The sequence below is a fragment of the Canis lupus genome, chromosome 9 (genome assembly GCF_048164855.1).
Source record: "Canis lupus baileyi chromosome 9, mCanLup2.hap1, whole genome shotgun sequence".
In the NCBI taxonomy this organism is placed as follows: domain Eukaryota; kingdom Metazoa; phylum Chordata; class Mammalia; order Carnivora; family Canidae; genus Canis; species Canis lupus.
In genome coordinates, this window is record NC_132846.1 from 36,581,544 (window position 1) to 36,609,513 (window position 27,970).

Genomic DNA, 27,970 nt, shown 5'->3' on the forward strand with positions numbered 1-27,970 from the left:
GTGTTGAACCAGCCTTGTGTCCCGGGGATAAATCCTACTTGGTCATGGTGAATAATTTTCTTAATGTACTGTTGAATCCTATTGGCTAGTATCTTGTTGAGAATTTTTGCATCTGTGTTCATCAGGGATATTGGTCTGTAATTCTCCTTTTTGGTGGGGTCTTTGTCTGGTTTTGGAATGAAGGTGATGCTGGCCTCATAGAACGAATTTGGAAGTACTCCATCTCTTTCTATCTTTCCAAACAGCTTTAGGAGAATAGGTATGATTTCTTCTTTAAACGTTTGATAGAATTCCCCTGGGAAGCCATCTGGCCCTGGACTTTTGTGTCTTGGGAGGTTTATGATGACTGCTTCAATTTCCTCCCTGGTTATTGGCCTGTTCAGGTTTTCTATTTCTTCCTGTTCCAGTTTTGGTAGTTTGTGGCTTTCCAGGAATGCGTCTATTTCTTCTAGATTGCCTAATTTATTGGCGTATAGCTGTTCATAATATGTTTTTAAAATCGCTTGTATTTCCTTGGTGTTGGTAGTGATCTCTCCTTTCTCATTCATGATTTTATTAATTTGAGTCTTCTCTCTCTTCTTTTTAATAAGGCTGGCTAATGGTTTATCTATCTTATTAATTCTTTCAAAGAACCAACTCCTGGTTCTGTTGATCTGTTCCACAGTTCTTCTGGTCTCGATTTCGTTGAGTTCTGCTCGAATCTTTATTAACTCTCTTCTTCTGCTGGGTGTAGGATCTATTTGCTGTTTTTTTCTCTAGCTCCTTTATGTGTAAGGTTAGCTTTTGTATTTGAGTTCTTTCCAGTTTTTGAATGGATGCTTGTATTGTGATGTATTTCCCCCTTAGGACTGCTTTTGCTGCATCCCAAAGATTTTGAACGGTTGTATCTTCATTTTCATTAGTTTCCATGAATCTTTTTAATTTTTCCTTAATTTCCTGGTTGACCCTTTCATCTTTTAGCAGGATGGTCCTTAACCTCCACGTGTTTGGTGTCCTTCCAAACTTCTTGTTGTGATTTAGTTCTAATTTCAAGGCATTATGGTCTGAGAATATGCAGGGGACGATCCCAATCTTTTGGTATCAGTCCAGACCTGATTTGTGACCCAGTATGTGGTCTATTCTGGAGAAAGTTCCATGTGCACTTGAGAAGAATGTGTATTCAGTTGAGTTTGGATGTAAAGTTCTGTAGATATCTGTGAAATCCATCTGGTCCAGTGTATCATTTAAAGCTCTCGTTTCTTTGGAGATGTTGTGCTTAGAAGACCTATCTAGAATAGAAAGAGCTAGATTGAAGTCACCAAGTATAAGTGTATTATTATCTAAGTATTTCTTCACTTTGGTTATTAATTGATTGATATATTTGGCAGCTCCCACATTCGGGGCATATATATTGAGGATTGTTAAGTCCTCTTGTTGGATAGATCCTTTAAGTATGATATAGTGTCCCTCTTCATCTCTCACTACAGTCTTCGGGGTAAATTTTAGTTTATCTGATATAAGGATGGCTACCCCTGCTTTCTTTTGAGGACCATTCGAATGGTAAATGGTTCTCCAACCTTTTATTTTCAGGCTGTAGGTGTCCTTCTGTCTAAAATGAGTCTCTTGTAGACAGCAAATAGATGGGTCCTGCTTTTTTATCCAGTCTGAAACCCTGCACCTTTTGATGGGGTCATTAAGCCCGTCACATTGAGTTACTATAGAAAGGTATGAGTTTAGTGTCATCATGATATCTATTCAGTCCTTGTTTTTGTGGATTGTTCCACTGAACTTCTTCTTAAAGGGGAATTTTAAGAGACCCCCTTAAAATTTCTTGCAGAGCTGGTTTGGAGGTCACATATTCTTTCAGTTCCTGCCTGTCTTGGAAGCTCTTTATCTCTCCTTCCATTTAGAATGAGAGTCTTGCTGGGTAAAGTATTCTTGGTTGCATGTTCTTCTCATTTAGGACCCTGAATATATCCTGCCAGCCCTTTCTGGCCTGCCAGGTCTCTGTGGAGAGGTCTGCTGTTACCCTAATACTCCTCCCCATAAAAGTCAGGGATTTCTTGTCTCTTGCTGCTTTAAGGATCTTCTCTTTATCTTTGGAATTTACAAGCTTCACTATTAAATGTCGAGGTGTTGAACGGTTTTTATTGATTTTAGGGAGGGATCTCTCTATTTCCTGGATCTGAATGCCTGTTTCCCTTCCCAGATTAGGAAAGTTTTCAGCTATGATTTGTTCAAATACATATTCTGGCCCTCTGGCCCTTTCGGCGCCCTTGGGAACCCCAGTTAAACGTAGGTTTTTCTTCCTCAGGCTGTCGTTTATTTCCCTTAATCTATCTTCATGGTCTTTTAATTGTTTGTCTCTTTTTTCCTCAGTTTCCCTCTTTGCCATCAACTTGTCTTCTATGTCACTCACTCGTTCTTCCACCTCGTTAACCCTGGTCATTAGGACTTCTAGTTTGGATTGCATCTCATTCAATTGATTTTTAATTTCTGCCTGATTGGATCTAAATTCTTCTGTCATGAAGTCTCTTGAGTCCTTTATGCTTTTTTCTAGAGCCACCAGTAGCTGTGTAATAGTGCTTCTGAATTGGCTTTCTGACATTGAATTGTAATCCAGATTTTGTAACTGTGGGAGAGAGGACTGTTTCTGATTCTTTCTTTTGAGGTGAGGTTTTCCTTCTAGTCATTTTGCTCGGTGCAGAGTGGCCAAAAAGCAAGTTGTATTGGGAAAAGGAGAAAAAGAGAGGAGAGAAAGAAGGAAAGAAAAGAGAAAAAGAAAAAAAAGGAAGAAAAAAATAAAAAAGGAGAAGAAAAAGAGAAAGAAAAAGAAAGAAAGGAAAAAAGGGGTGGGGGAAGCAAACAAATCAAAAAGCAAAAAAAAAAAAGAAAGGAAAAAAGGGGTGGGGGAAGCAAACAAATCAAAAAGCAAAAAAAAAATGAAAGGAAAAAAGGGGTGGGGGAAGCAAACAAATCAAAAAGCAAAAAAATAAATAAATAAATAAAGGAAAAAAGGGGTGGGGGAAGCAAACAAATCAAAAAGCAAAAAAACAAAAAACACGGGGGAGTATCTTCTGACTCTGTATACTTTAAGTCCCTTGACTTCCCCTGGAACTTGTCGGTCTAGCTGGTCTTCTGGGGGAGGGGCCTGTTGTGCTGATTTTCAGGTGTTAGCACTTGGGGGAGCTGCTCTGCCCCCTGCCTGGTGCAGGGCTCAGTGGGGGTTGTTTACCCCGTGAGGCCGCAGGAAGAACGACCCCAGTGGCAGCGGTCAGCTCTGGAGCCCTGGATTCAGCTCCCGCAGGAACTCCGGAGCTCTCCGTCTGCAGGGCCTGGAGGCTCCGGGGTGGGGCCGCTGATCTGCTCAGCTGGGGCAGGAGCGTCCTCGCTGTCCTGGGCCCTCCCGGCCTCTGCCTGTCCCGGGGGGAGGCCGGATCCTGGGCTGTGTCCCCGGCGCTCAGTGCTCTCGGGCCTGTGCTGTTGGATTCCCGATCCCGCCCCGCAGCCCCCTCCGCGGAGCCGCCGCCCGAGCCCCTCCGAGCTGCTCCGGGTCCCGCCGTGCGCGCTGCAGCCCTTTAGGGAGCTCGGGGCACTCTCCCCAGGGCGCAGGTGTCTGTTAGTGTCCCAGGGAGCCTGAGGGCATCCCCGCCCTCCTGGGGTCCTGCTCCAATTCCCTGAGAGCGCCTTTCCACCCGGGAAGATTGGTGCAGCTCCTGTTTCTCCGGGACGGGGCTCTCCTGTCTTGGGGACACTCGCCCCAGCCTCAGCCCGGCTCCTCGCGGGGCCCCTCCCCCTTGGATGCCTTTTGTTTCTTTATTTCTTTTTTCCTGTCTTCCTACCTTGATAGAAGCGCGAACTCTTCTCACTGTAGCATTCCAGGTGTTCTCTTTAAATCTCAGGCCGAATTCGTAGATTTTCAGGGATGATTTGAAGGTTATCTAGGTAATTTGGTGGGGACACGTGATTTGGAGACCCTACTCTTCTGCCATCTTGCCCCTCCTCCTCTATTTATTTTTTTAAAAAACCTCTTTGGATAACAGGTTTTAATGAGAAAAAATATATAGCAATTCAGTATTTATAGAAAACATATATTTTTAGATAATTTGGCTACTACTATTAAACTAGTAATAATTTCAAAACTCTGAGACAAGGAGATGCAGACCTGAATTCAAATCATGAGTTTGCTAATTTTTACTTCTGTTCTTGGATAGATTGTTTAATCTCTCTTAGTTCTAGGTTACCTACTACTAAAAATAGAGATTTTATTTGCTTTTCAGAGCTGCTTTCATAGCAAGTAATATGAATTTTATTGTAGTACTGTATTTCTGATAAAACATTTCAAGAAATAAATTTAGTCACAGCATAAACTAAGATTTCTATGCATTAGCACAATGAGATATATCTGGAAAGCAGTGTAGATTGTTAAACCAAAACTGCTATTGTACCAAATCTTTATTTATATATCTTATATCTATATGTATACATCACATCTAAATTAGAACCTTTACTCATAAAATATCACACAGGCTTTGCTTTTTGTAATTTGAACGATTACTAGTGGAGGATCGTTGAAAAGATTAAAAACTACAGCTCCTTCACCACACAGTGTTGTCAATCTTGACTCTGGCTGCTTTTACAGGAACAAATACTATTCTGTATCACTTTTCATAAACTTTTTTGCATGTAAATTTAAAATATAAATGGCCTTACACAACAAAATTGCATGTGAAGGTCATCTACTTCCTTTCAGCGAATCTAACCTGACTTCCCTTTGCCCAGACTCATAAACATAAACCAGTAAACCATCTGTATTGAAGCTGAAGTACTGTCAATTTTATACAAATACTCAGACTTTGTTTTTTCTTCATAGGTGCCTCTCAGAAAAGAAGCTGTTATTCTTGCTAACAGCCTCAGTATGTGTGAATGTCCCAGAATTGAATTTTTACAGCAAAAGTATAAGGATGAGAAGAACTCCCCTGAGCATGAGCTCTTCAGGCATGGTAATACAAATATACAGTATTTCTGAACTTTTTAGCTCTAAGTATTCATTAATTATTTTCATAATATTTTTAATATTTGGTTTTATCAATCAGGAAGATTTTCTAAAAACTATTTTACTTATTACTTACCAGTGTAGTAATATATGACTCTCTGATCTATTACTTTAAGCAAGTTGTGAACAAATATTTACAATTATAGTGTCAATTTAATAGGATGGGACTTGTTTGTTACTCATATTTAATCCAATTTATGTGGAACAAGCACTTTTCACAGTCTCCTTTGTTCACTGGAGACACGAGAGACAAGGGCCCTCCTACTACATCGCCATTTTAACTCCTCTCTCTGTCTCCTTTTTTCATTAACTTGTGTCCTAAAAATAAACTCAGTATATATGCATGTCACACACACACACACACACACACACACAGACACACACACACAGAGGCACACACCACACCCCTAATTCACAGGAAAGAGAAAAGAGAACCTGGCCTAATTATGCAGTCATCATCATACCCAAGCACTTGAGAAGGCAGGCCTTATTTGTCTTTAATCATTGTAATAGAAGATAAGAAAACCTGGTTGTAAATCTAAAACTGGCTAAAGACAAACAGAAGTGTAGAGTCTGCTTTATAAATTGCATCATAGAAGATAAACTTTTGGTACTTTAATTTATTCACAGCGATCAGTACTCTTTATTTGCATCTTGAATATACAGATAAATAAAAGCATATGAGCCAATTTGCAGGACATCTGGGAGAAGTCCCCTGGTAACCACAGATTGGGGAAAAAAAAACAGTTCATTAGGTCCTCTTGCCTCATCCTCCCACTGTTCATTCTTCAGTTCTACCAATATTATGCAATGCTTACTTCATGCACGTTAGGCACTCAGTAGGTAGTAGGGATACAGTCTATGCAAACTAGACACAGTGCGCCTTTATGGTATTGACAAACATTTAATAATCACACATATAATAAGGGGAATTAAACAGGTCAGGGAGTAAGGGACACCTATTCTTTGGTCTCCACTCTTCAACCTACAAAGACTAGGCAGTCAGAAATTTGGTTAAGTCTACAAGAGTAATATTCTAGGTTCCAGATAATAGCTCTGCTATGATTATTAATGTTGAACATAAATACATGTTCAACATTATTATGCATGTATAACAAACACATGCATACATGTGTTTTGCAGTCTTTCATTCAGTTAATAATAATCCGAAAATTAAGGGATTATTGAATCTAGAAAGAACTCCTTATTTGAAAAAACCATTTGCTACTTTTTTCTCATTCTCCTCTATTCCCATCTTAAGAAACATTTCATGATGTTGTCTTTTCTAGTTCCTTCTGAAATATATTTCCCAAAATAATTAGGTTCTCTTAATTTGTATTTTATAACTTGTACATGGTAAAAAGAAAAAAAGTCGTCTAAATGTTTTCTGTCTAGTGATTACAAGTTACTTTATAGGATTCACTGACTCCTAGAGATCCTTAGGATTGAGTGAATCCAAAGATTCCTTAGGAATCTAAAAGGAAAAGAAATGTTTATCCATTCAGTAGACATGTATTGAGTGCCTCCTAGGACCTAAGCTATGTGCTAGTGCTGATGATAGATGAATTTTTACCCAGTAAATAACAACAACAAAAAGTTTCTTACTTTAGATTACTTAATAAAAAACATTGCCGGCTTATTATTTTCTTTCCTCCTTCTTTTTCTATAAAGCTTTGCTTGATATAACCACAAGAATCCTCTTTCATGATTATTTCATTTGGTCAACAAATATTTAGTGAGCTTCTGTTTTACTATACAATGGCAAACGAGGTAGCCAGGATTTCTTCCCTTATAGAACATCTGGTCAAGTCTAGAAGCAATAAGTAAAGTGATATGGGAAAGTTACCAAAATGAATTCTTGTTAAAAATTTTTTTATTCATATTTAGGCATCCTCCTCATTACAAAGGTCTTCCTTGGCCAGAGTGTTCAAGCTCGTGAACAGGACTCCATCAATCAAGCTAACTATCCAATGGTTAATTCAGTGTTTGTTCCTCGAAAATATATACTAAGTATGTCTGCCATAAAGAGAAATGTGCTTTAATTTTTCTGAGTATAAAATGTTTATATTTAATACAGATGTGTAGAGTTTAACCTCTACCTAACAAAATCTGTAAACTTTTCTAAAAAATCCTTTGCTAGCTACTAATAAGCTTCTATTTTTCTGTTCCCTACTGCAGTAACATTTATATATGTATATATGCAGATTTTTTATTTTGCAAACTTTTATTTTATATTCACAGACCCATACATATTGTTAAACATATTTCATATATATTGTGCATGTATACTATATATTATATGTCTCCCATATATTATATTTTATGTATATTATATAGTATATGTCTTATGTGTTTCATGTAGTCTGTATATTTCATGTATATGTACTTCAAAAGATAAAAACCCCACCCACTTTTTAAAAAGATTTCATTTATTTATTTGAGAGAGAAAGCAATAAAGAGCATGAGCAGGGTGAGGGGCAGAGGGAGAGGCAGACTCCCCACTGAGCAGGGAGCCCAATATGGGGCCCAATCTTGGGAATCCAGGATCATGACCTGAGCTGAAGGCAGACATTTAACCAACTGAGCCACCCAGGCACCCAGAACCCACATTTAACAATAAAGATTTTCAAATAATACATTTGTCAAAAATATATGGCCCACACATTGAATTGAAAAATGGAAAAGTATAAAAAGGAAAAGGACATGAATAAAATTAAACTCTACTAGTCTACAAAGTGAAAGGGTGATTAGTATTTCTAGAATTAAAAAGCTGTCTAGGAAGGGTGGAAAAATATAAGAAATAAAACACTCTTAATAACCGTAGTTGGAAAATACTGAGTTTATTGTTATTAATCTATGTAATAATAAAAAAGTATATTATGTTTCATTTTGAAGAGTGTTTTTCTTATTTTGTTTTTGATTTTACTCTAGATTCCGTCATGGGACGAAGAAACTGTGATTGCAGCATTCGACAGTGCAAGTGGTTTGTCTTTGATCATGACCTTGTTTTGCCAGAATACATCGTTGAATTTGAGTATATTACAGTGGTATGGATATATTTTTAAAACTGGAATTCCTTAAATAAGAACAGAACAGTAATTTGAAGTCTAATAATGTAATGTCAAGTTGATACTTATATATATATTTATACATAAATAAATATATAATGGTTATTTGGTGAAGGGTTTAATTTTCAAAACAAATCATTATGACACCTAAATATTTATATATGCACAAATATATTACCTGAGTAATATATAGCTATAGTCTCACTGAAAAAAGATTAAAACTATATTGAAGAGTATACAGTAAATGTGAAAATCTGATTTCACTTCAACCCCAGCACCACTCCCTTTCATGAAGAAATCCACTGCTAATAGCTTTGTGGGTTGCTTTCAATCCTGTTTCTGTGTATTTACATATATAACAACAAATACTATTTAACATAGTAGAATCAAGATCTAAATATTTTGTGATGTTTTTTGCCTTTAACAATATATTTTGGACATATTTCCACTTTAATGCATATAGGTGTATATTCTTTTGGTGACTGCATACTACTTAGTTATATTCTGATTCATTTAACTATTCCTCTGTTGATGAAATATACAGGTTGTTCCAGTTTTCTTACTCTTTAAAACAGTGCTTCAGTGAACATTATTATCACTGCATTTCTATACAAATAATGGAAGTTTCTCTGCAGAATAGATTTGTAGAAAGATTGGATAGTCAAAGTATATACACTTATTAAATTTTTGGTAGATCCCCACAAAGGCTTGGCCATTTTACAAATTTCCAACAGTATGTGACAGTGCTTATTTCTTTGCATCCTTACCCAAATAAGATATTATTAATCTTTTACATTTCCACTCTGCTGGGCAAGAAAAAGATACTTTACTCTTTCAAATGCTTATGGGTTATTTAGTTTTATAAATCACCTATATCATCTGACCATTTTCTCTTGGACTCTATCTTCTTCATATGATTGGAAAAACCATTATATGTATTCTGGATGTTAAATCTTTATCTTATATATACATTGCAAGTATTTTCTGTCACTTGTCTTTTAAATTTATTTGTAGCAAAAAACCTTACCTGTAATTTTAATTTGTAATTTACTTGTCATTTTCAAGAGGTCAGATCTGTCCATCTTTTCTGTTATGGGTTCTGAGAGTTATGTCTCATTTCAGAAGGCTTATGTAAATATTCTCCTTTATTTTCTTCCAGTACTTATATAGGCTAGTTCTACAGCTTTCAACTTTTTTAACTTCCATCTGGAAATTCTTTTATATCTTGCAAGAGAGGGGGATCAAATAATTTTTTCCTTAAAAATGGATAGCTACTTGACCAAGCATCATCTTTTTGCTCTATTTTGAAATACCATCTTTATTGTTAAAATTATTTTCATAAATAAGAGATTTATTTATAGATCCTTCTATCTGTTCCTTTGGTCCTCTTATCTAATCTTCGACCCCTACCATATTGTTTTGATTATCACAAACTCGATGATACGCTTTGATATGTTATAGAGCAAATTCCCTTCCTCTGCCCCCACTCATTTTTTAAAAAATTTTCTCAGCTATTCTTGAACACTTTCTCTTACAAATAAAATTAAGAATCAGCTTGTTAAGTTCTAAAAATCTTTTTTAGGACTTTGTTGAGGTTTTGTTGAATTTAAAACTTAATTTGGGGTGAACTGTTTTGCAACGTCAAAGCCTCTCATTCAGGAAAATGAGATGTGATTCCATTCACTCAAGTCATCTCTTACAGTTGTCATACAGGTGTTAAGTATACTTCTGGGCATTTATATTTTATAATGCTATTATGAGTAAGACTGTTTCAATCAAGTATGCTTCCAACAAAAAGACACAGCAGCCTAGACAAATAGTAAGCAAAATGATTCAAATAACAAGAAGTTGAGAGGTGAGCAGACCCAGCTGTTATGACTCTGCTGTGATTAATGTCAGCAGAGACTTTAGCTCTATCATCCATCTCCTTGCCACTTCATTAGCTCTTCCCATCTGAAGATTGAGGTCTCACTTCACTTCTGGGAAGTTTTCTTCTCTTAATTGCTTGATTATTTTTTCTCTTCCATCCTGCGTTCAGCCCTCTGGAAGCTTGATTAAACATTGGACATTCTGAGTTGATCTTCCATGACTTTAAAATTTTTTTCTTTCATACTTTACACACCTCCATTTTTAAATTCTCTGTTCTGGAAGATTTCCTTAATAATAGCCTCGCCTTGCTAATTTGATCTGCTGCCATATCCATTTTGGTTTCTCTGAGCATTTATTGATTATTTTTATTTCGTGAATTGTTTTCATTTTGACTCTAAAGTGTTTATTCTTTCCTATAGCAGTCTATTCTAGATGCTTTATTCTCCCGGATTTTAAAAAATTCTCTTATGGACCATTTTAGTTTTTTGTAGAGCCATTTCTGTTTATGTTGTTTGTGCTCATTCATCTACAGTTCTTACCATAATTATTTAATTACCTATTAATTACTTCGAGCATCCTACTGCTATTTTACCTATTCACTGTGAATACCAAGTTTCTCTGGGTCTGTTGTTCAAAGTGATTGTCTCCTATATATGTTTTGACTGCAAGTTACATTTCTCCTCCTATTCAATTCAGTCCCTTCTCATTTATATCTCACAATTTCTAGTCTTTTGTTGGTGCCCTCTCATTTGTGAAAAACTAAAAATTAACTTTTGCCAGTTTTAAGGAATTTTCAGTGGGAGAGGATGAACCCATTTATTCTTAGTCCACAATTTTAATCTACTCTCATGGATTTCCTAATGTGATTCTAATCATCATAGGTATTACTATATAATTGAAAAAAAGATAATTTATCTTTGCTACATAGCCTATTTCTTGTTCAAAATCATAGCAACCAAATTTTCAATATTTTTAATAAATTTTTTAGGTCAAGGCTCACTCTTTATTTTCCTCATTCAACAATATCATTCTAGAAGAAAGCAAAAAAAACTCAGAAGGATCAGTATTGTCCCAGGATTTGAAATTTGATGATGAAGTTATAAAAATGGATCCCAGGATCAAGGCCAGACCAAAACTTACTAGTTTGGATGATAAAACAATTCTTTCTCTTGCCAAGACTAGCATTTACAGCCATATTGTGGTGAGTATTATAAGGAATAAAATTTGGGGATGGAAACCTTGAATTCAGAATCATAATCTATCATATGAAGTCTAAAGATATTAAAACACCTATCTGGGGGATCCCTGGGTGGCTCAGCAGTTTGGCGCCTGCCTTTGGCCCAGGGCACGATCCTGGAGTCCCGGGATCGAGTCCCGCGTCGGGCTCCCGGCATGAAGCCTGCTTCTCCCTCTGCCTGTGTCTCTGCCTCTCTCTCTCTCTCTATGTCTATCATAAATAAATAAATAAATAAATAAATAAATAAATAAATCTTCAAAAATTAAAAAACTTTAAAAAATAAAACAATTGTCAGTATTGTCAAAATTAAAAATGAAAAAAAAAGTTAAAAATGCCTTGGGCTTTCCTTTTATGTGGATCTAGATCAGTATTGTCTGGTAGTAATAGAATATGAACCATACGTGTAGTTTTAAATTTTCTATTAGCCGTGTTAAAATTTTTTAATTAAAAGGTAAGATTAATTTTAATCCAATATATCTAAAATATTATCATTTCAGTATACCATCAGTATGAAGAGTCATTAATCGGATAGTTTCAACTAAGTCTTTGATGTTTGGAATATATTTGTCATTTACAGCACTTTCAGACTAATCACATTTTAAGTGCCCTATAGCCACATGTCACTAGTGATTACCATTACAGGACAGCATAGACTTAGAGGACAGCCTTCTAGTTTACAAGGTCTTTTATTTCTGAATAGCAAATAAGCTCTCTTTAAATGATTAAGACAGATAAGATTCAAATCAGTTTCCAGGATTAATCAACATAGACTATCAGAGCTTTATCTTTACAAAATTAATCAACAGAATTTGAGTTACTGTTGAAGCAACTTACTTTATACTGAGGCAATTCTATTGAGATGTTAAGCCTACCTCCATACCTTGACTTTCAGATCTATCTATTTCAAATCTGCTACCATTCTGTCTGAAATACCATTATCACTGACCTAGATTACTGGCCTGGCCTTCTAACAGGACTCTCTGCAATCTACCATCATACCATTGCACAGCTCCAGAAAATGCAATTCACATTATATTCTATTAATGCATTCTTTGGGTGCCATTCATTATCTGATTGAATATAACTCAATATGGGAGTTAGGGAGTGCCTCCTAGAACTGTGCAACAGAGGCCCTGTTCTGCTTTCACTTTGAGCCCCCAACTCATTCTCCATGTTGAAGCTAAAACAATATTTTCAAAAAGCAAATCTGATCATGACATCTCTGTCATCCCTCACCACTCCTACTTGAAATCCTCAAATGATTTTCCATTGTTTTAAAAATAAAACCAAAAATAAAAAAAATAAAAATAAAATCAAAGTCCTTAATATGGCCCATGCGATTTTGCATGCCCTGATCCCTGGCCTACATTTCCAGTCTCTTTTCATATTACCCTCTCTTTAGCTCTCTGTTTTCAGCCTCCTTTCTGTTTCTTAAGTGCATTTTGTCTGCAGCCAACACAGAGCCACTGCATTTGCTAGTCCTCTGCATAGAATATTCTCCCCTGATCCCCTTTTCTAGGTAAACTCCCACACACATTTTAGGTCTATACTGAAGCATTAGATTTTTCTCCTACCTTTGAGTCAAGGCCAGATTCCTTTGTTATATGCTTTGTATCCTTACTAGACTGTAAATTCCACAGGAGCGGAGGCTATGGCTGCTCTCCAATATGTATATCCTCAGTACCAAGGCAACAATGTAAGGTGGTGCAGCATGCATTGCACAAGAGGGCCATATGCAATGGGTACCTTTGAAGTCATAGAGTATCTTTAGTACAATTTTCTGATAATTCTTCATAAAATTTTTTGTACTAACAAAATCAGCATATCCGGACAATTTTCTAAAAGCTAAAAATAAAGGTGTCTCAAGGAAAGGATGAATGCCATTTTCTAATTTACTAATAAACACTGTGTAGACTAGCATCAGCTCTGCCATTTTCTGGCACAATACCTGGCACACCTCAGCTACTCATTAAAAAAAAAAAAAGTATCTTTTCAATGTTTGTAGCAAGTGTTTATTACAGAGAAAGTGGGTTTGATTGAACCTGCAGAAGTAGCCAGCAAATTGATATTTGATTGATACGCTGATAAAAATATTTGAGAAGACAAGTTATTCTCTTTTTTTTTAAGGATTTTATTTATTTATTCATGAGAGACAGAGAGAGAGAGAGAGAAAGGCAGAGACACAGGCAGAGGGAGAAGCAGGCTCCATGCAAGGAGCCCGACATGGGATTCGATCCCAGGTCTCCAGGATCAGGCCCTGGACTGAAGGCGGCGCTAAACCACTGAGCCACCCAGGCTGCCCAACAAGTTATTCTCACATGACGCTATTTATGTGTGTACTGAGCTACAGATAAAAAAAAAATTCAGAAATGATTTTGATCTTGAAAGTCAACCACATTGTTCCAACGTGACATTTCTAGATCGCTTGTTTATGATGACAGTTTTTTCAAGTGACTGTGTGAAACAAAAAGAATGCAAAAATATTTTTTAAAATAATGTGTGGATAGTTTTGAGTTTGCTTCTGAAAATATTTAAAAAACATCTCTTTTCAAGTTGTTTATGGGATTGCTTTTGTCCAACTATATCAGCATTATCTACCAAATCTTAAAGCCTAAAAGATTACGTTTTGACCTTAGTTATTATTAGAGAGGAAGGAAAGTTTCATAATGTGATGACAATATCACCATTTGTATCATAATTATACAGTATAGTGATTGCAGGAACAATTTTTGAGCTGACAGTATGGGGAAATTATCGTCTCTGCACTATAATGTCAGGATTTCATATGTTAGTAATTTATTTTTGATAATAAACCTTTGAAATGAATGAATGAAAGGTTTAATAAATGAATTTTCATTGGATTGAGCTTCTACAACAAATGTTTCTATAGATTTAAAGGGATTAAATAAAAGTTAAACAAAAAATAAAATAGATCCTTTTTATTATCTTTGGTAAAATAATCTTACCAATTTATCTTTTATAAGATAAAAAAAACAGTGAGTATAAAGCTTCAGAATACTCTGGCTTGCTCACAACCTCCACCTGACTGCCTTCATTTAATCAACACTCATAAGAGTGAAAGAACTTTTCATCTTAAATTTGCCTATATGGCTGAAAAGCCAGAAAAACCTTCTAGAGCTTTTAGTAAGAATGCTAGATATTACAATAAGAATGTTTAGCCATCATATCCTTTATTCTCCTTCCTTTGCGCCAGTACGGTAAGAGAAATTCAGGGTACATACCTCTTATTTTCTTTTCAGCTTTCTCCACTAGATGGGGTTTTTTGAGGACATCCATAAAAATAAATAAAATATCTAGAAATAAAGGTGAGAGGTGGGGAGGGATGGGTAAAATATGTGAAGGAGATTAAGAGTATACTTATTCTGATGAGCATTGAGCAATTCTATTGACCATAGAATTGTTGAATCATTACATTATACCCCTGAAACTAATATAATACTGTATGTTAATTTTACTTGAATAAGAAAAATAGAGTTGTTGGTTGCATGTCTGGCTTTTGCAATGATAAATCCATCTAGCATTTACAGAGCATTTGCTATGTTTTAGGCAATGAGGTAAGTATTGGGAGTTCAAAATGAATTAGTTATTTTCCTTGTCTCAAGGACATCATTTTAGTGAAGGAGACAGATATGTAAACAAACATAGAAAGCTTGAGGTTGCTGGGAGAGCTCCACAGAAAGAGAAAAGTTTTGTGCAGATTTTCAAAGGATACGAGAAATTTAGTTGTTTACATCTTCTAGGCAGAGGAATTACTCTATTTAGAAGCCCATGGTTTGAAAGATCCTAGAGTTATCAGGGAACCATAGGATGACTGCTGGTAGGAGGGTAAAGGGGTAGGTTGGAATACAAGGAAGATAAATGAGGCTCTGGCTAGAAGAGTAGGAGGTTATACCACAACAGGATGGATTTTTGAAGGCAAATTATAAACTTTACATTTTCTTTAAGAAACAGGTTCTGTGTTTTTAAAGACCTCCACTTTGGCAATTTGTGGTTAGATTTGAGAGACCGATGTATAGATATCCATTGGAAACTACAGCAGTGGTCCAAAGAACAAATAGTAGTCTAAACTAGGCACTTGTAGTGGTAATGGTTTGAGAAGCATTTCTAGAATCAAATGTATATGGAGAAGAGGTAAAGGGAGTAGTCAACAATATCTGTTGGACAGTGAAACTTAATCAGGACTAAAAAACTAGACTGCCAGGCACATATATATAGGGAAAATGATGAATTCATTTTGGACATGTTAAGCAAAAGGTATCTGTAGAATCTATCATGGATGTTACCTATATGTGACCTGTAGAATAAACTACTCTGCGTAAATTGATCTTACAATTTCTTAACAGTTTATTTAACCAGTTTTGACAACTATATGACATTTAGATGTTTCTCCCTGCCAGGAATGTATGTTATGTCCACAGTATAATAAGGTATAAGATGGTGGTGGTGAGTGAAGAGAGTTGGGAGGTAGACACTTGATTTTCTTATAATACCCATTTGTTGTGAATATTGCAGTCAATTATATTAATACATTTTCTTGTGCCACTACTTATGCTGTAGACTATGCATAAATGTAACCTTCACTTGATATCATTCACAATGGTTTTGTCTAAAGACAGAAAAATACGTCATCATCAGGATATCCCCCAAATGTAAAACTGTAATAACACTTATTCATATTGAGGCCAGGATCAAATGGACAGGGAAAGTCTAGGCCAATTTCTGATTATGCAAAACACTTTCCTGCCTCCTCCTTTGAGCATCTGTCCTCCTGCTTTCACATCCTCACCCTTTGCTCCTTAGTCCAGTGCCCTCCCTCCTACAGTTTCCTGCAGTCAAGGTACAGCCTTGCCATCTTCTCTCTTGAGAGGTATCCTAATCAATACCCCAAATCCTCAGGGCCTACATTGTTCGCTGGCTAGCCTGAGAAATAGACATGCCCCAGTAAATACTTTAACAATGTATTTACCTGTTTTCTAAAAGAATTTTTAGACCAAGTGGAAAATCAAATCAATCCAGAACAGGGTCCAATAATGCTATTATAAACTCTACCTTCTAAAATCATACATTAGATTTATTTCTTATTGGCTCTCTCTTAATGTTATTTAAATAACTATGATGTAGAACATAATCTTATTTTTTATTTACATTTCATTTTATTTCAGAGTCTGAATCTCCATGGAAACAGCTTGAGTAAACTTAAAGATCTCTCCAAGTTAACAGGACTTCGAAAACTTAATATCAGCTTTAATGAATTTACTTGTTTAGATGATGTATACCACTTGGTAAGAACTGTCCTTTTGAAATTATTTAAGTAAAATAAAATGATCAATTTAATAGATAAAGGTCCCAAGCCACTGACCTAACTTTTCAGAATATATTGTCATTCTCAGCTCTTATTCATTCCCTACCTCCTTTCAACCATATCAAAGCCCTTGCATTGCTGTTTCTCCCACTGTGGTGGGATCTGTTGCTTTGCTTACTGACCTTAATTTTTAGTACTAAATCCTCATCCTTGTTTCTTTTAGTAAGCTGAAGTCCTGTTTAACAAATCCCTGATAGTCTGGGTTTGATATGTAGGTGAAGAAAAAAAGTACTTTAATAGTGGTCCCAAGATCATGTAAATCATTGACATTTTTTATTTAACTTTTTTCTGATGATTTTCCAGTGGTTCCAGAGGTTAATGACAGTCATGATTTTGCTTAGGCACAAAATTTAAAGAACAAACTCTTGGGGTGCCTGGGTAGCTCAGTTAGTTAAGCATCCAGCTCTTGATTTCGGCTCAGGTCATGATTTTGGGGTCCTGAGATTGAGCTCCAAATTGGGCTCAGCAGAGAGTTTGCTCGAGATTCTTTCTCTCCCCCTCTCTCTTGAAAATAAATAAATATTTTTTGAAAAGAGTAAACTCTTGGGGTAGCCCTGGTGGTGCAGCGGTTTAGCGCTGCCTGCAGCCCAGGGTGTGATCCTGGAGACCCGGGATCGAGTCCCACATCGGGCTCCCTGCGTGGAGCCTGCTTCTCCCTCTGCCTGTGTCTCTGCCTCTCTGTGTGTGTCTCTCTATGAATAAATAAATAAAATCTTTAACAAAAAAAAAGTAAACTCTTAAGTCACACAAGGCACTTGGATAGTGAGTGAACTTAGCCAGCTGCTCAGCATATAATTTGCAGCACAGTTTCATTGTTCTCCTTAGATGGAAAGATATTCTTTTATTTTTTAAATTTTTAAAAAATTTATCTATTCATGAGAGACACAGAGAGGCAGAGACACAGGCAGAGGGAGAAGTAGGCTCTATGCAGGGAGCCTGACGTGGGACTCGATCCTGGGTCTCCAGGATCACGCCCTGGGCTGAAGGCAGCACTAAACCACTGAGCCACCCGGGCTGCCCAAAAGATTTTCTTTTAACTTTGTAGTTACACAGCCTATTTATTGGATTAATACGACTGTGACCATTTTACAGACAAGAGAACTGGACAGATTTTTATGCCCAAGTGGTATTTTCAAACTTTAAGATTAGCAAAGGTAGCTAGATATAAACTTCTCAAACATCAGGTATCTGATGTATAAATAAATGTCTCAAAAAATGACTGTGGGGATGTTAGGGGTGGGGTGATCAGAGAGAGGAGGTACTCTGTATATTTTTTCACCTTTTTATTGTAAAAACACAGATACTGAAAACTACATTGCATGTGGTTCAGTAAATTATTATAAGGTGAATGTGCTTGTTTCTAGCACCCAGGTCAAGAAATAGAAATTTGTAACCTACATCATAAGCCCCTTCTATATATTCCCCTTCCCTTCAAGAAATCATTATCTTGATTTTATAGTAATCCTCTCCCTGCATTTCCCCCCATATTTCCATCACCCAAAAGCATATCCCCAGTTTGGTTTTGCTATCCTAAAAATTGTGTAAATCTCTTTTAATTTATAGATTTCCTTATAAATTTCCTTTCTATTCCCTCTGTCCCTTTTCACTCCCCATAGTTTATCTGTAGAAATACGTCGACCTTCCAATCCCCAAAGTGTCCCACGGTCTGGACTCTGCTGATTTGCTTATAATAAAACCCTACATGCCCTCCACCCTCCATATTTTCTGTAAACTAGCAACTAGATCCAGAGATTGGGACTTGGGTTCTGTTCCTCTGGCAAGACTGTGTAGGAAGCAGAAGATCCTTGTTGACTTACTTTTCTGATGCCAGTAGCTATTATTAATGCCTATATCAATTAATTCATCAATGATTACAAAATGGCAATATTCTTATTCTGTCATTTCTTTTTCATTTATTAGTTGGAATATTTTTGGATAGACATTTCCCCTTATCTGTTAGTTGGTTACCAGTGGTACCAGTCATACAGAAAATGCAGAATAACGGCACCTGGTTGGCTCAGTCGGTAAAGCATGCAACTCTTGATCTTGGGTTGTGAGTTTGAGCCCCATGCTGGGTGCAGGAATTACCTAAAGAAAAAGGGAAAAAGTGCAGAATAGATGCTTATTTGCTTTTATTTACCATTTTGAAGATAATGAATTGGTTCTTTGTGATTTCCCAAAGATGAGCAATTCCTTTTTTAATATCACTAGGAATGGAGAGACTTAAATAGATTTGATGAGAGTCCATCCATTGCAATTATTATCATGATTGAAGCTCAGATTGTCTCATCCTTAGCCAATGGGAGCATTTTAAAGTTAGTTTCTTTTGCCATGATCCTAGTGGTCTCTGATAGCTTCTTTACCACCTGGCATAAAAGATATTCCACATACATTTTCTGTATTTTCTTTGTAGACATGGGATCAGCTATTTCTTCAAGGAGCCCTAGTTTCTTTCTTTCTTTCTTTTTTTTTTTTTTTTTTTTAGATTTTATTTAATAAATTAGGAGAAAGAGAGTACAAGCACTAGTGAGGGGAGACGCAGAGATGGGGAGAAAAGGAGAATCTCCAGTAGACTCTCCACTAAGTACAGAGCCCGACTGGAGCTTAATCCCATGACCCTGAAGCCATAACCTGAGCTGAAACCATGACCTGAGCTGAAACCAAGAGTCGGATGCTTAACCAACTGAGCCACCCAGGTACCCCCTTTCTTTTCTTTTTTTAAACTGGAACTTTTTAGCTATTTTTCTGTTTCCTTGCTTTGGTTTTCTTCAGGGATTCACATTATCCATATGCTGAATCTTTAGCTATCTTCACTGTCTATCACTTTCTCTTGAGTCCTTTTTATCTCTTAATTTAAAGTTTCAAATTGATTTGATTTTATAGTTTTTCTTTTTTTTACCTTCTGTGTCAAAGCATTATCTATTGTGTTTAATTGCTTTTGTGTTTGACTATTTAGTCTTTGTTTCTGAAATGCTTTTATTTTATTTCAAATTCTTTTCTGGGTTCTTTTACCTCACTGCTGAGTTTTTCTAATCCATATTTGTTATTTTATGTTTTGTATCATTAACATCTTTTTGCTTGTCTTAAAATAGTTAATAGTAATAAATTTCGAGCATATCTTTCTGGTGTACTTTTATTGCCCACACCAATGTCTCTCTCTTTTTCCGCACCCCCATCTCCCTCCCTCTCCTTCCCACTCCTGTGCTAGCTTTCCTAGCTTTGTCTGGGATTTGATCTCAATACTTTTCTGTTGCTCATTTTTTAGTGAAGTTAGTTTTTTTTAACTTTTAAAATGAAGTGAGGTTTGGGAAAGCTTTCCTACCTTCACAGATCTCCCTCTCTTGTTTATATGGGCTTAAAAAAAAACCTGTAGTGAGATTTCCTGAGTCTATTCCCTTCTCCTCCTCCTCCTCCTCCTTCTTCTTTTCTATTCTATTCCCTTCTTCTACTTTGTCTCTCTCTCTCTCTCTCTCCTCTTTTGCTCTTTTTTCTTTTTTTGCCTGTTTAATTTTTTACTTAACCTCAACAGTTGCTTCTTTGAGAAGGATTCTGTTCTAGAAGGGAGCCCTGGTAGGGCAGTTTTAGGGATGGTAAGTGCTATACCACTCCAGCTGCTTCAGACCTTTCTCCTGTGGGTCCCAGGTTTTCATCTGGCAAAACTCCTCCCAGCTGTATCATATTGGTTCCAAACTTTCCAGGAAACATTGGCTGGCTATATGGGGGCTCTTTTGTTCTTAGGATCAGATACTGCCCTGATACTTCCTTCTTCCTCTCACATAGACATGGATACTATGTAGATCTTATTGTTGGTGGTTTATCCTTACAACTTCTTTGGAGGCTTATGAGGCTACCTTGTCACGTAACTTTGTTAGAAATGTCCATAGAATTTGGGTTTTATGTATTTATTCTGTTTTCATGTGGGGTTTCAGAGAGATTGAAAACGTGCTGCCAGTACTGAGCTTTGTATGTATGTTTAATATGAATTATGGAGATGCCTGGGTGGCTCAGTCAGGTAAGCGTCTGCCTTCGGCTCAGGTCATGATCCCAGGGTCCTGGGATAGAACCCTGCATCAGGCTCCCTGCTCAGTGGCGAGCCTGCTTCTCCTTCTTCCTCTCCATTTCCCCAACTTGTGCTCTCTGGCTTTCTCTATTTCTCTGTCAAATAAATAAATAAAATAATTTTTAAAAATATATGAATTATGTTTATCCTGGCATTATAAAAGGCTATGATCTAATTTCATCACTTGCCTGTCATTCCTATTGTCTTCTAAGGTTTTTTTTTTTATGCTTTTTATTTATTCATGAGAGAAACAGAGAGAGAGAGATGGGGGGGGGGGAGAAGCAGGCTCCATGCAGGGAGCCCGGCATGGAACTCGATCCCAGGACTCCAGGATCATGCCCTAGGCCAAAGGCAGGCGCTAAACCACTGACCCACCCAGGGATCCCCTAAGGTTTTTTTTTTAAGATTTTATTTATTTATTCATGAGAGACAGAGAGAGAGGCAGAGACAGGCAGAGGGAGAAGTGGGGGGGAGCCTGATATGGGACTCGATTCCCGAACTGGGATCACGCCCTGAGCCAAAGGCAGACACTCAACCACTGAGCCACCCAGGCATCCCTATCTTCTAAAATTTTTAATTTGCTTTTGAGATATCTCATTTTTATTATCATTTCCCTTAAGCATGTCTCTAACATGGAGAGTTTCCCTTCTTGTGTGTCAGAAGTTGCTTCTATTAGGTTGCAGAAAGTAAATATATTGTTCTTAAATGTTCATCATCCAGACCTTGACTTTTAAATCAAAATACCCAACATAACATTGCTTATATAATGGAAGACTTAGGCTTCATTAATGGTGGAAAAAGATATACACAATATGGTATTTATAGAGTTTTTAAAACTCTAAACAAGACATCCATATAAGATAAACTTAAAAGTCCTAAGCTGCATGTTTGTCATTCTCTTACCTGAACTATCAGGAAAAGAGAGTATCTAAGAGAAAGGAACAGGAAGAGATTTTTTTTTTCTCCGAAAATAGTTCCACCACAGTCAGAGTTGGCCAGAGAAAGACAGATATGTATGGCTATTTGCAATCTTATTGTAGATTATGTGCCAATTTTTTTTGAGATAATAGTTCCATTTTATCTTTTCCAATGAAAAATATATTGCTAAAGTGTCCCTGATGTCTAGAGAGAGCTAATTTATACTTAGAGAATGAACCTTATCTCTAAGAATACTGAAAAGAGGTGTTGTAGGTTTCAGTCTTTGTAAGCTGGCTTTAGTGTATTATAATTTAAGAAAGACAAACTGAAGTACAAAAATATTAAGACCCCTGCTACCAAACTGAAAATATTGTTCCATGAATATCTACCGAGTTCATAGAGTCTATTTTATCCCGTGGGAATATAAACATGAAGGCCCCATCCCCATTTTCAAGGAAAGAAGGCAGTTATCTTTTTATGATGTATGGTTCCCTCTCCCTCTGCCTGCCACTCCCCTTTGCTTGTGCACCCTCCCTCTTTCTCTGTCAAATGAATAAATAAAATGTTAAAAAAAAGAAAATTTTATTTGTAACAAATTAAAGTCTTAAAGACTTCTTCTTCTTCTTCTTTTTTTTTTTTTTTTTTTTAGATTTTATTTATTTATCTAAGAAAAAGAGAGCTCAACCAAGAGGAGAGAGGGGGATGGGGAGATGGAGAACCATTCTCCCCACTGAGCAAGGAGCCCAAAGCCAGACTCTATCCCAGGATTCTGGGATCATGACCTGAACCAAAGGCAGATGCTCAACCAACTGAGCCATCCAGTTGCCCCTGAAATCTTAAAGACTTCTTAAAAATAATTAAATGAAGATCTGAACAGATAAATGGCTAAAGATAAGAAACAATAAACAAAAAAAATTTTTAAATGACTAATACAAAACTTAGGAAAGATGTTCAACTTCACTGGTAATAAGCAATGTAAATTTTAAAAAGGCAGTTGAATTAGTATTTAAGAAAATGACCATTCCCATATTCTACTGTTGGAAGAAAAAATTGGTACAAACTTCCTTGAAAATTATTTAGCAGCATTTATCAAAAATCTTAACAATATAGGGATGCCTCAGTTGATTGAGCATCGGACTCTTGATCTCAGCTGACAGTCATGAGTTTGAGCCCTGTATTGGGCTCTGCACTGGACATGGAGCTTACTTCAAAGAAAAAGAAAATGTAAAAAAAAAAAAATCTAACAATATAGAAATCCTTAAAACTAATAATCTCATTTCTAAAAATCTTTTCTGAAAAAATAGTAGAGTCTTAGTTAAAGTATCATGATTATGGATGTTTGTTGTCATGTTGCCAATAATTAAAGCCACATAATTGTTCATAGTAAAATGTTTAAAATAATCCTAATAATTCACTCATTAAAATATTATACAATCGTGAAAAACAATTTTGAAGAATATTTAATGATGTGTGAATGTTAAAGGGATACAAATTTCTATATAATACAGTCTGTTTTATGTAAGAAAATATGTGCATATAATTTAAAAACAGATTTTCAGTGGTTCCTTCTGAGCAATAGAATTATATGTGCTTTCTATTTTTCTTTCAATTTTTTTATATTTCCCAAATTTCCAATTTAGAATGTGCATAAATTTAATGATTTTCAAGTTATTAAAAGTCATGTACTTTTAAAAGAGAGAATTATAGAATAGGCCTAATTTCTACCTCTAAAGATGAACCTTTTTTAGCCAGACTATGTATGGGTTTAATGGTATAAGTCAGTGCCCAGATAGCATTATGTGTAATTCTTTGTTTGTTAGGGACAAATTATCTTGTCAGTTACTCTTCACCTTCTTTTCTATGAAAACAAACACGGTCACTGTATATTATAAGGGTGAAGTGAGAATAAGAAAAGTCTACAAATAAAATGCCTGTAGCTCTTTGGGATAATACATAGACTGATACCATAATTGCAATATATCTACTTTGTAGGTTTTCTGTAAGAATTACCAAAAATTATATAAAGTACTTAGTGAATCTTAGAGAAAATAACTCTGTAAATACAATCTATGATCCTTTTTTGCACCACTTCTGTTTGTATGTTTTGCAGTATAACCTTGAATATTTGGATGCAAGCCATAACCATGTGATAACCCTGGAGGGATTTAGAGGTCTGATGAAACTGAAGCACTTAGACTTGAGCTGGAATCAACTGAAAAAATCTGGTGATGAAATAAATATGTTATGCAAACACACCACAAGCCTTCTTACTCTTGATATTAGGCATAATCCATGGCAAAAGGTATGCAGCAGATGTGTTTATAAAAAAGCAAACGATCATTTTTATTTCAAAGCCAGTTTCTTACTACCATTCAGTAATAGCCAGAAATAGGCAAACTATCTGTGTTTTGTTAGAATTCCTTTAAGTATTTCATAAGCTGAATTTAGTGTAGTGATCAAATGAATCAAATATTACATAAGAAAAGATTTTTTTGATAAGCTCTAATAGCTTGAGAGTATTATGGCTTAAAGAGTGTTAGATACCACTGCCATTTACAATCCTTGGGAGAATTTATATAGTTCAGTGTGCTAATAAAACCTATGGTAATGAGGCAGTGGGGTCAAGGATAATAGAATACAGTGACAGAGACATACCATTACAGGGGAACAAATTTGTCACTTCCCATGATAAACCTGTATTATAAAGGCTTATGTTCTGCTGTAAATGGAAATTTGATTGAACACTTATTTTTTTCTCATCACAAAAAAGACATAGATTCATGCTAGAAATTTCAGTATCAGTAGTTAGGTTTAAGAATCTTCAAGTATTTAAAATAAGCCCCAACTTTATATATTCAAAAATCCTCCTTTGCTTTTCAAAAATATATATGACTGTGTTCAACGTTTTCAAAAAAGGCTAATGATTGGTTCTATTAAATTCGCCATATTACTGTGTTTACATTGTTGTATCTCTTCCTTCTTGCTCAGAAGAATTGAAGGATATTTTTCTTTTGCCAAAGTAAACCCAGAATGTGCCTGGACATAGTACAGCTATCTTCCTGTTGCCAAACTAAATGTCAAAGATCGATACAGAATCACAAATAGAGCTGACTAACTGCTGATCTGGATAAGCAGAGACACTGCAATTCTCTGAACACTTTTTTCACCATACTTTTCAACAGGTTATAGGACTTCCCTTCCTTCATAAGAATAGAGCCATCTACCTTCAAACAAAACAGATTAGTTCTTAAATATAATTTAAGTTCAGCTATTAAAGTACTAAGTTAAGCCCTTATTTGTAGATATATCTAATAAAGTGGGAGATGCATAATTTTGAATTACATGGGAAGGAATGAAGAAGCACTCCTTTCCATGCCATAATATATATATATATATTGTAAAAATTAACTTTTTGTTATTTTTCCCAAGCCAGCCACATTAAGGCTGAGTGTTATTGGCAGATTAAAGACTCTCACTCATTTAGATGGACTCCTCATTTCTGAAGAAGAAGCAACAACAGCTATGAAATTTATTACTGGAACAAAGATTACTCAGGTTGGGTTTTACTGTCTAATATTTCCTGTGCAATTTAGAATATACAAATTATATTGTCCATACTCTTGCTTTGTTATTAAGATGTTGTATGCTCTCTTAGCATTCTAATAAAAAAGTCAGTTAATATATAACAATCATACACCTGAACTTTTTTTCCTGTTTAAATATATCCCGTTTAAATACCAGCTGATTGTGTGGATACTCATCCCTAATGCACTACCCTAAAAATCAACAAAAATTCCTCTAGGGTAACTTTTTTTCCTAGTCAACCTGAACTCACCAGAGTCCTTTATAGAAATGAAAATAACTTACTGTGGATAAGGTAAGCTTAGAGGCCTTAATAAAGCACTTAGTGAACTACCTACCTAGTATTGGTATGATATGTATCTGGAAAAAAACAAAATAAAAAACACATAACCTATTAACTTGGGGTGCATGGAGAAAGTTCATATTATCCAGATTAAGAATGCTATACTTTGGCCAAAGTAGCTTCATCTTAAATATCTTTACTCTAGTTCTCTAGCTATTTACTCTTTGTGAGATATTTGAGTATTAGTTCCTTAATATGATGTTTAATTTGGGATCTATTCAAAATGAAGGAAAGAACTTCCTTTGTCAATAAAAATATATTTAATTCCTGAAGAAGAGCTGGGGATTTATCCTACCAGAAATCAAAACTTACAAAATCACTGAAGACAATAGACTTGGAGCACCTAGGTGGGTCAGTTGGTTAAGTGTCTGACTCTTGATTTTCAGCTCAGGTCTTGATCTCAGGGTCAATGAGTTCAAGCCCCACATTGGCCTCCATGCTGGGTGTGGAGCCTACTTTTAAAAAAAAGGTAGATTCGGCACAGACCAAGAGAACAGAACCAATATAGACCCATATATACACGGAAACTTGATAAATAACAAACTGAGCTACCTTTACAGATCAGGAAGGCTAGTCAATAAAAGGCACTGGGACAGGTCCATTAAGGACTTGACTGTAAAAGTCAAAATCAAGAATCCTTTAGAAGTAAAGATCAGAGATTATCATTATGACTTTGAATGAGAGAAGAATTTATTACTCAAGAAAACAACATAAATATAAAAGACTGGATTTGTCTATGTTAAAATTAATATATCTGTTCCATAAAGGGCACACCATAAAGAAAGAGAAAAAGCAAGCTACATACTGGGAGAAAAATTTGCAACACATCTAACTGACAAAAGATGTTATTTACATATCCAGAACATATCCGAAAAAAGACAACCAATCAAACAGAAAAATAGGCAAAAGATACTGGAGAGGAAATCAGAACAGCCAAATAACAGGAAAAGATGCTTCACCACATTAGCATTCAAGAAAATAAACATTAAAACCACATAATCTACCAATTTATAGCCACCAGTTGGCAATTTTAGTAAGTTTTGATTTCTGGGAGGGTAAATCCCCAACTCTTCTTCAGGAATTAATTATTTCTTTTTATTGACAATATCAAGTTTTAGCAAAAATTTGAAGTAAAAGTACAGTTGGTTTAACCACTTTGGAAAATAATTTTGCATTATCTAGGAAAGCTGAATATATACTTCCCCTAAAACCCAGCAAGTTGTATATACGCTAAAGATATTCTTGCATGTATGCAACAGGAGTCAAGAATATTCATATCAACAGTATGAAAAACTGAATCAGCCCCAGTGTTCATTGATGGGAGAATCACTAAGGAAATACTGGAGAGCAGTGACACATGAATGAACTACAACCACATGCAGCAGCACAGATGAATCTCATGAACACAATGTTGAGCAAAATAGCAACCCATAGAAGAATATGAATTTATTATTCAATGTGCATTAGGTTCCAATATGTATAAGACTAAATGATATATTATGTATGGGCACAAACATAGGTCTATAAAGCAAATGAATGGTAGATATAAAATTGGAGATCATTTGCTTCTTAGGTCATTGGTTGATCATGTGAGATGAGTGATAGCTTCTGAGGGGAAGGAGAGGAAAAGGATTAGGATGGGCACACAGGGAGGAATATTCTAGCTCTGGAACTTGTTCAATGGATAGATTATATGGATATTTGTATTACAGCAATCCTTTTATAGTTCTATAAATATTATTTTCTAATGGTTAAATATCTGCTAAAACAAAAAGTAAAATATATATCTAGATACTGAAAACATTTTAAGGCAAAGAAAATGACACATTTTAAGATTATACATTGGGCCACTCATCTAGGAAACAATACTTTTAACTGTATATAAATGACCCTTCTTTATGCCATTTCCTTTATTCATCATATGTTTTTTATTTTATTAGTTATCTCTCTTACAGCATTCTAGTATTAAAGAGGAAAGACCACGGATACTTAGTATATGGCCTTCTGCCAAAATTCTGACACAGATTTCCAAGTTAGGACCACATTTACATCTGAGTGGAAATTGGTACTTGAAGGTAAAAGCTAATTCTATTAAACCTAATATAAAAACTTAATTCAGTTGATTTTTAGTAAGCTTTGGTCTGTGCATCATAAAGAGGGCACAAAGAGGTAAGGGGCAGAAAACTGGAAAAGTCAAATGAGAGGGATGGCTGGGAGGCTCAATGGTTGAGCGTCTGCTTTCAGCTCAGAGCATGATCCCACGGTCCATGGATTGAGTTCTAAATCAGGCACCCTGCGAGGAGTCTGCTTCTCCCTCTGGCTATGTCTCTACCTCTCTCTCCATGTCTCTCATGAATAAATAAAATCTTTTTTAAAAATAAATTTAAAAAATAAAATGGACAGAGAGGTCAAGTCATGAGTGGTAATGTCACAGGGACTAGGCATTAATGGTGGTCATCATAAAACTGGAGATTT

General features: G+C 35.8%; 1 protein-coding gene and 1 long non-coding RNA gene across 8 annotated transcripts in view; one reads left to right on the forward strand and one right to left on the reverse strand.

The window, feature by feature from the left end:
* Positions 1-27,970, forward strand: part of LRRC9 (leucine rich repeat containing 9) — a 120,205-nt gene that overhangs the window by 42,802 nt on the left and 49,433 nt on the right. For all 7 annotated transcript variants that reach the window (XR_012036707.1, XM_072838783.1, XM_072838785.1 and 4 more), the window contains 8 exons: positions 4,853-4,982; positions 6,923-7,045; positions 7,967-8,082; positions 10,961-11,173; positions 16,393-16,512; positions 23,681-23,872; positions 25,000-25,125; positions 27,436-27,570. Coding sequence is in view for 6 of the 7 variants with exons in the window: in XM_072838783.1 (XP_072694884.1) it covers positions 4,853-4,982; positions 6,923-7,045; positions 7,967-8,082; positions 10,961-11,173; positions 16,393-16,512; positions 23,681-23,872; positions 25,000-25,125; positions 27,436-27,570 (1,155 nt within the window). In the remaining variant the exon portion in view is untranslated. The remainder of the gene's footprint in view (positions 1-4,852; positions 4,983-6,922; positions 7,046-7,966; positions 8,083-10,960; positions 11,174-16,392; positions 16,513-23,680; positions 23,873-24,999; positions 25,126-27,435; positions 27,571-27,970) is intronic.
* LOC140640045 (uncharacterized) overlaps positions 18,499-27,970 on the reverse strand; it is a 32,291-nt gene continuing 22,819 nt past the window's right edge. The window contains exon 3 of the long non-coding RNA XR_012036709.1: positions 18,499-18,680. This is a non-coding gene — a long non-coding RNA (uncharacterized lncRNA). The remainder of the gene's footprint in view (positions 18,681-27,970) is intronic.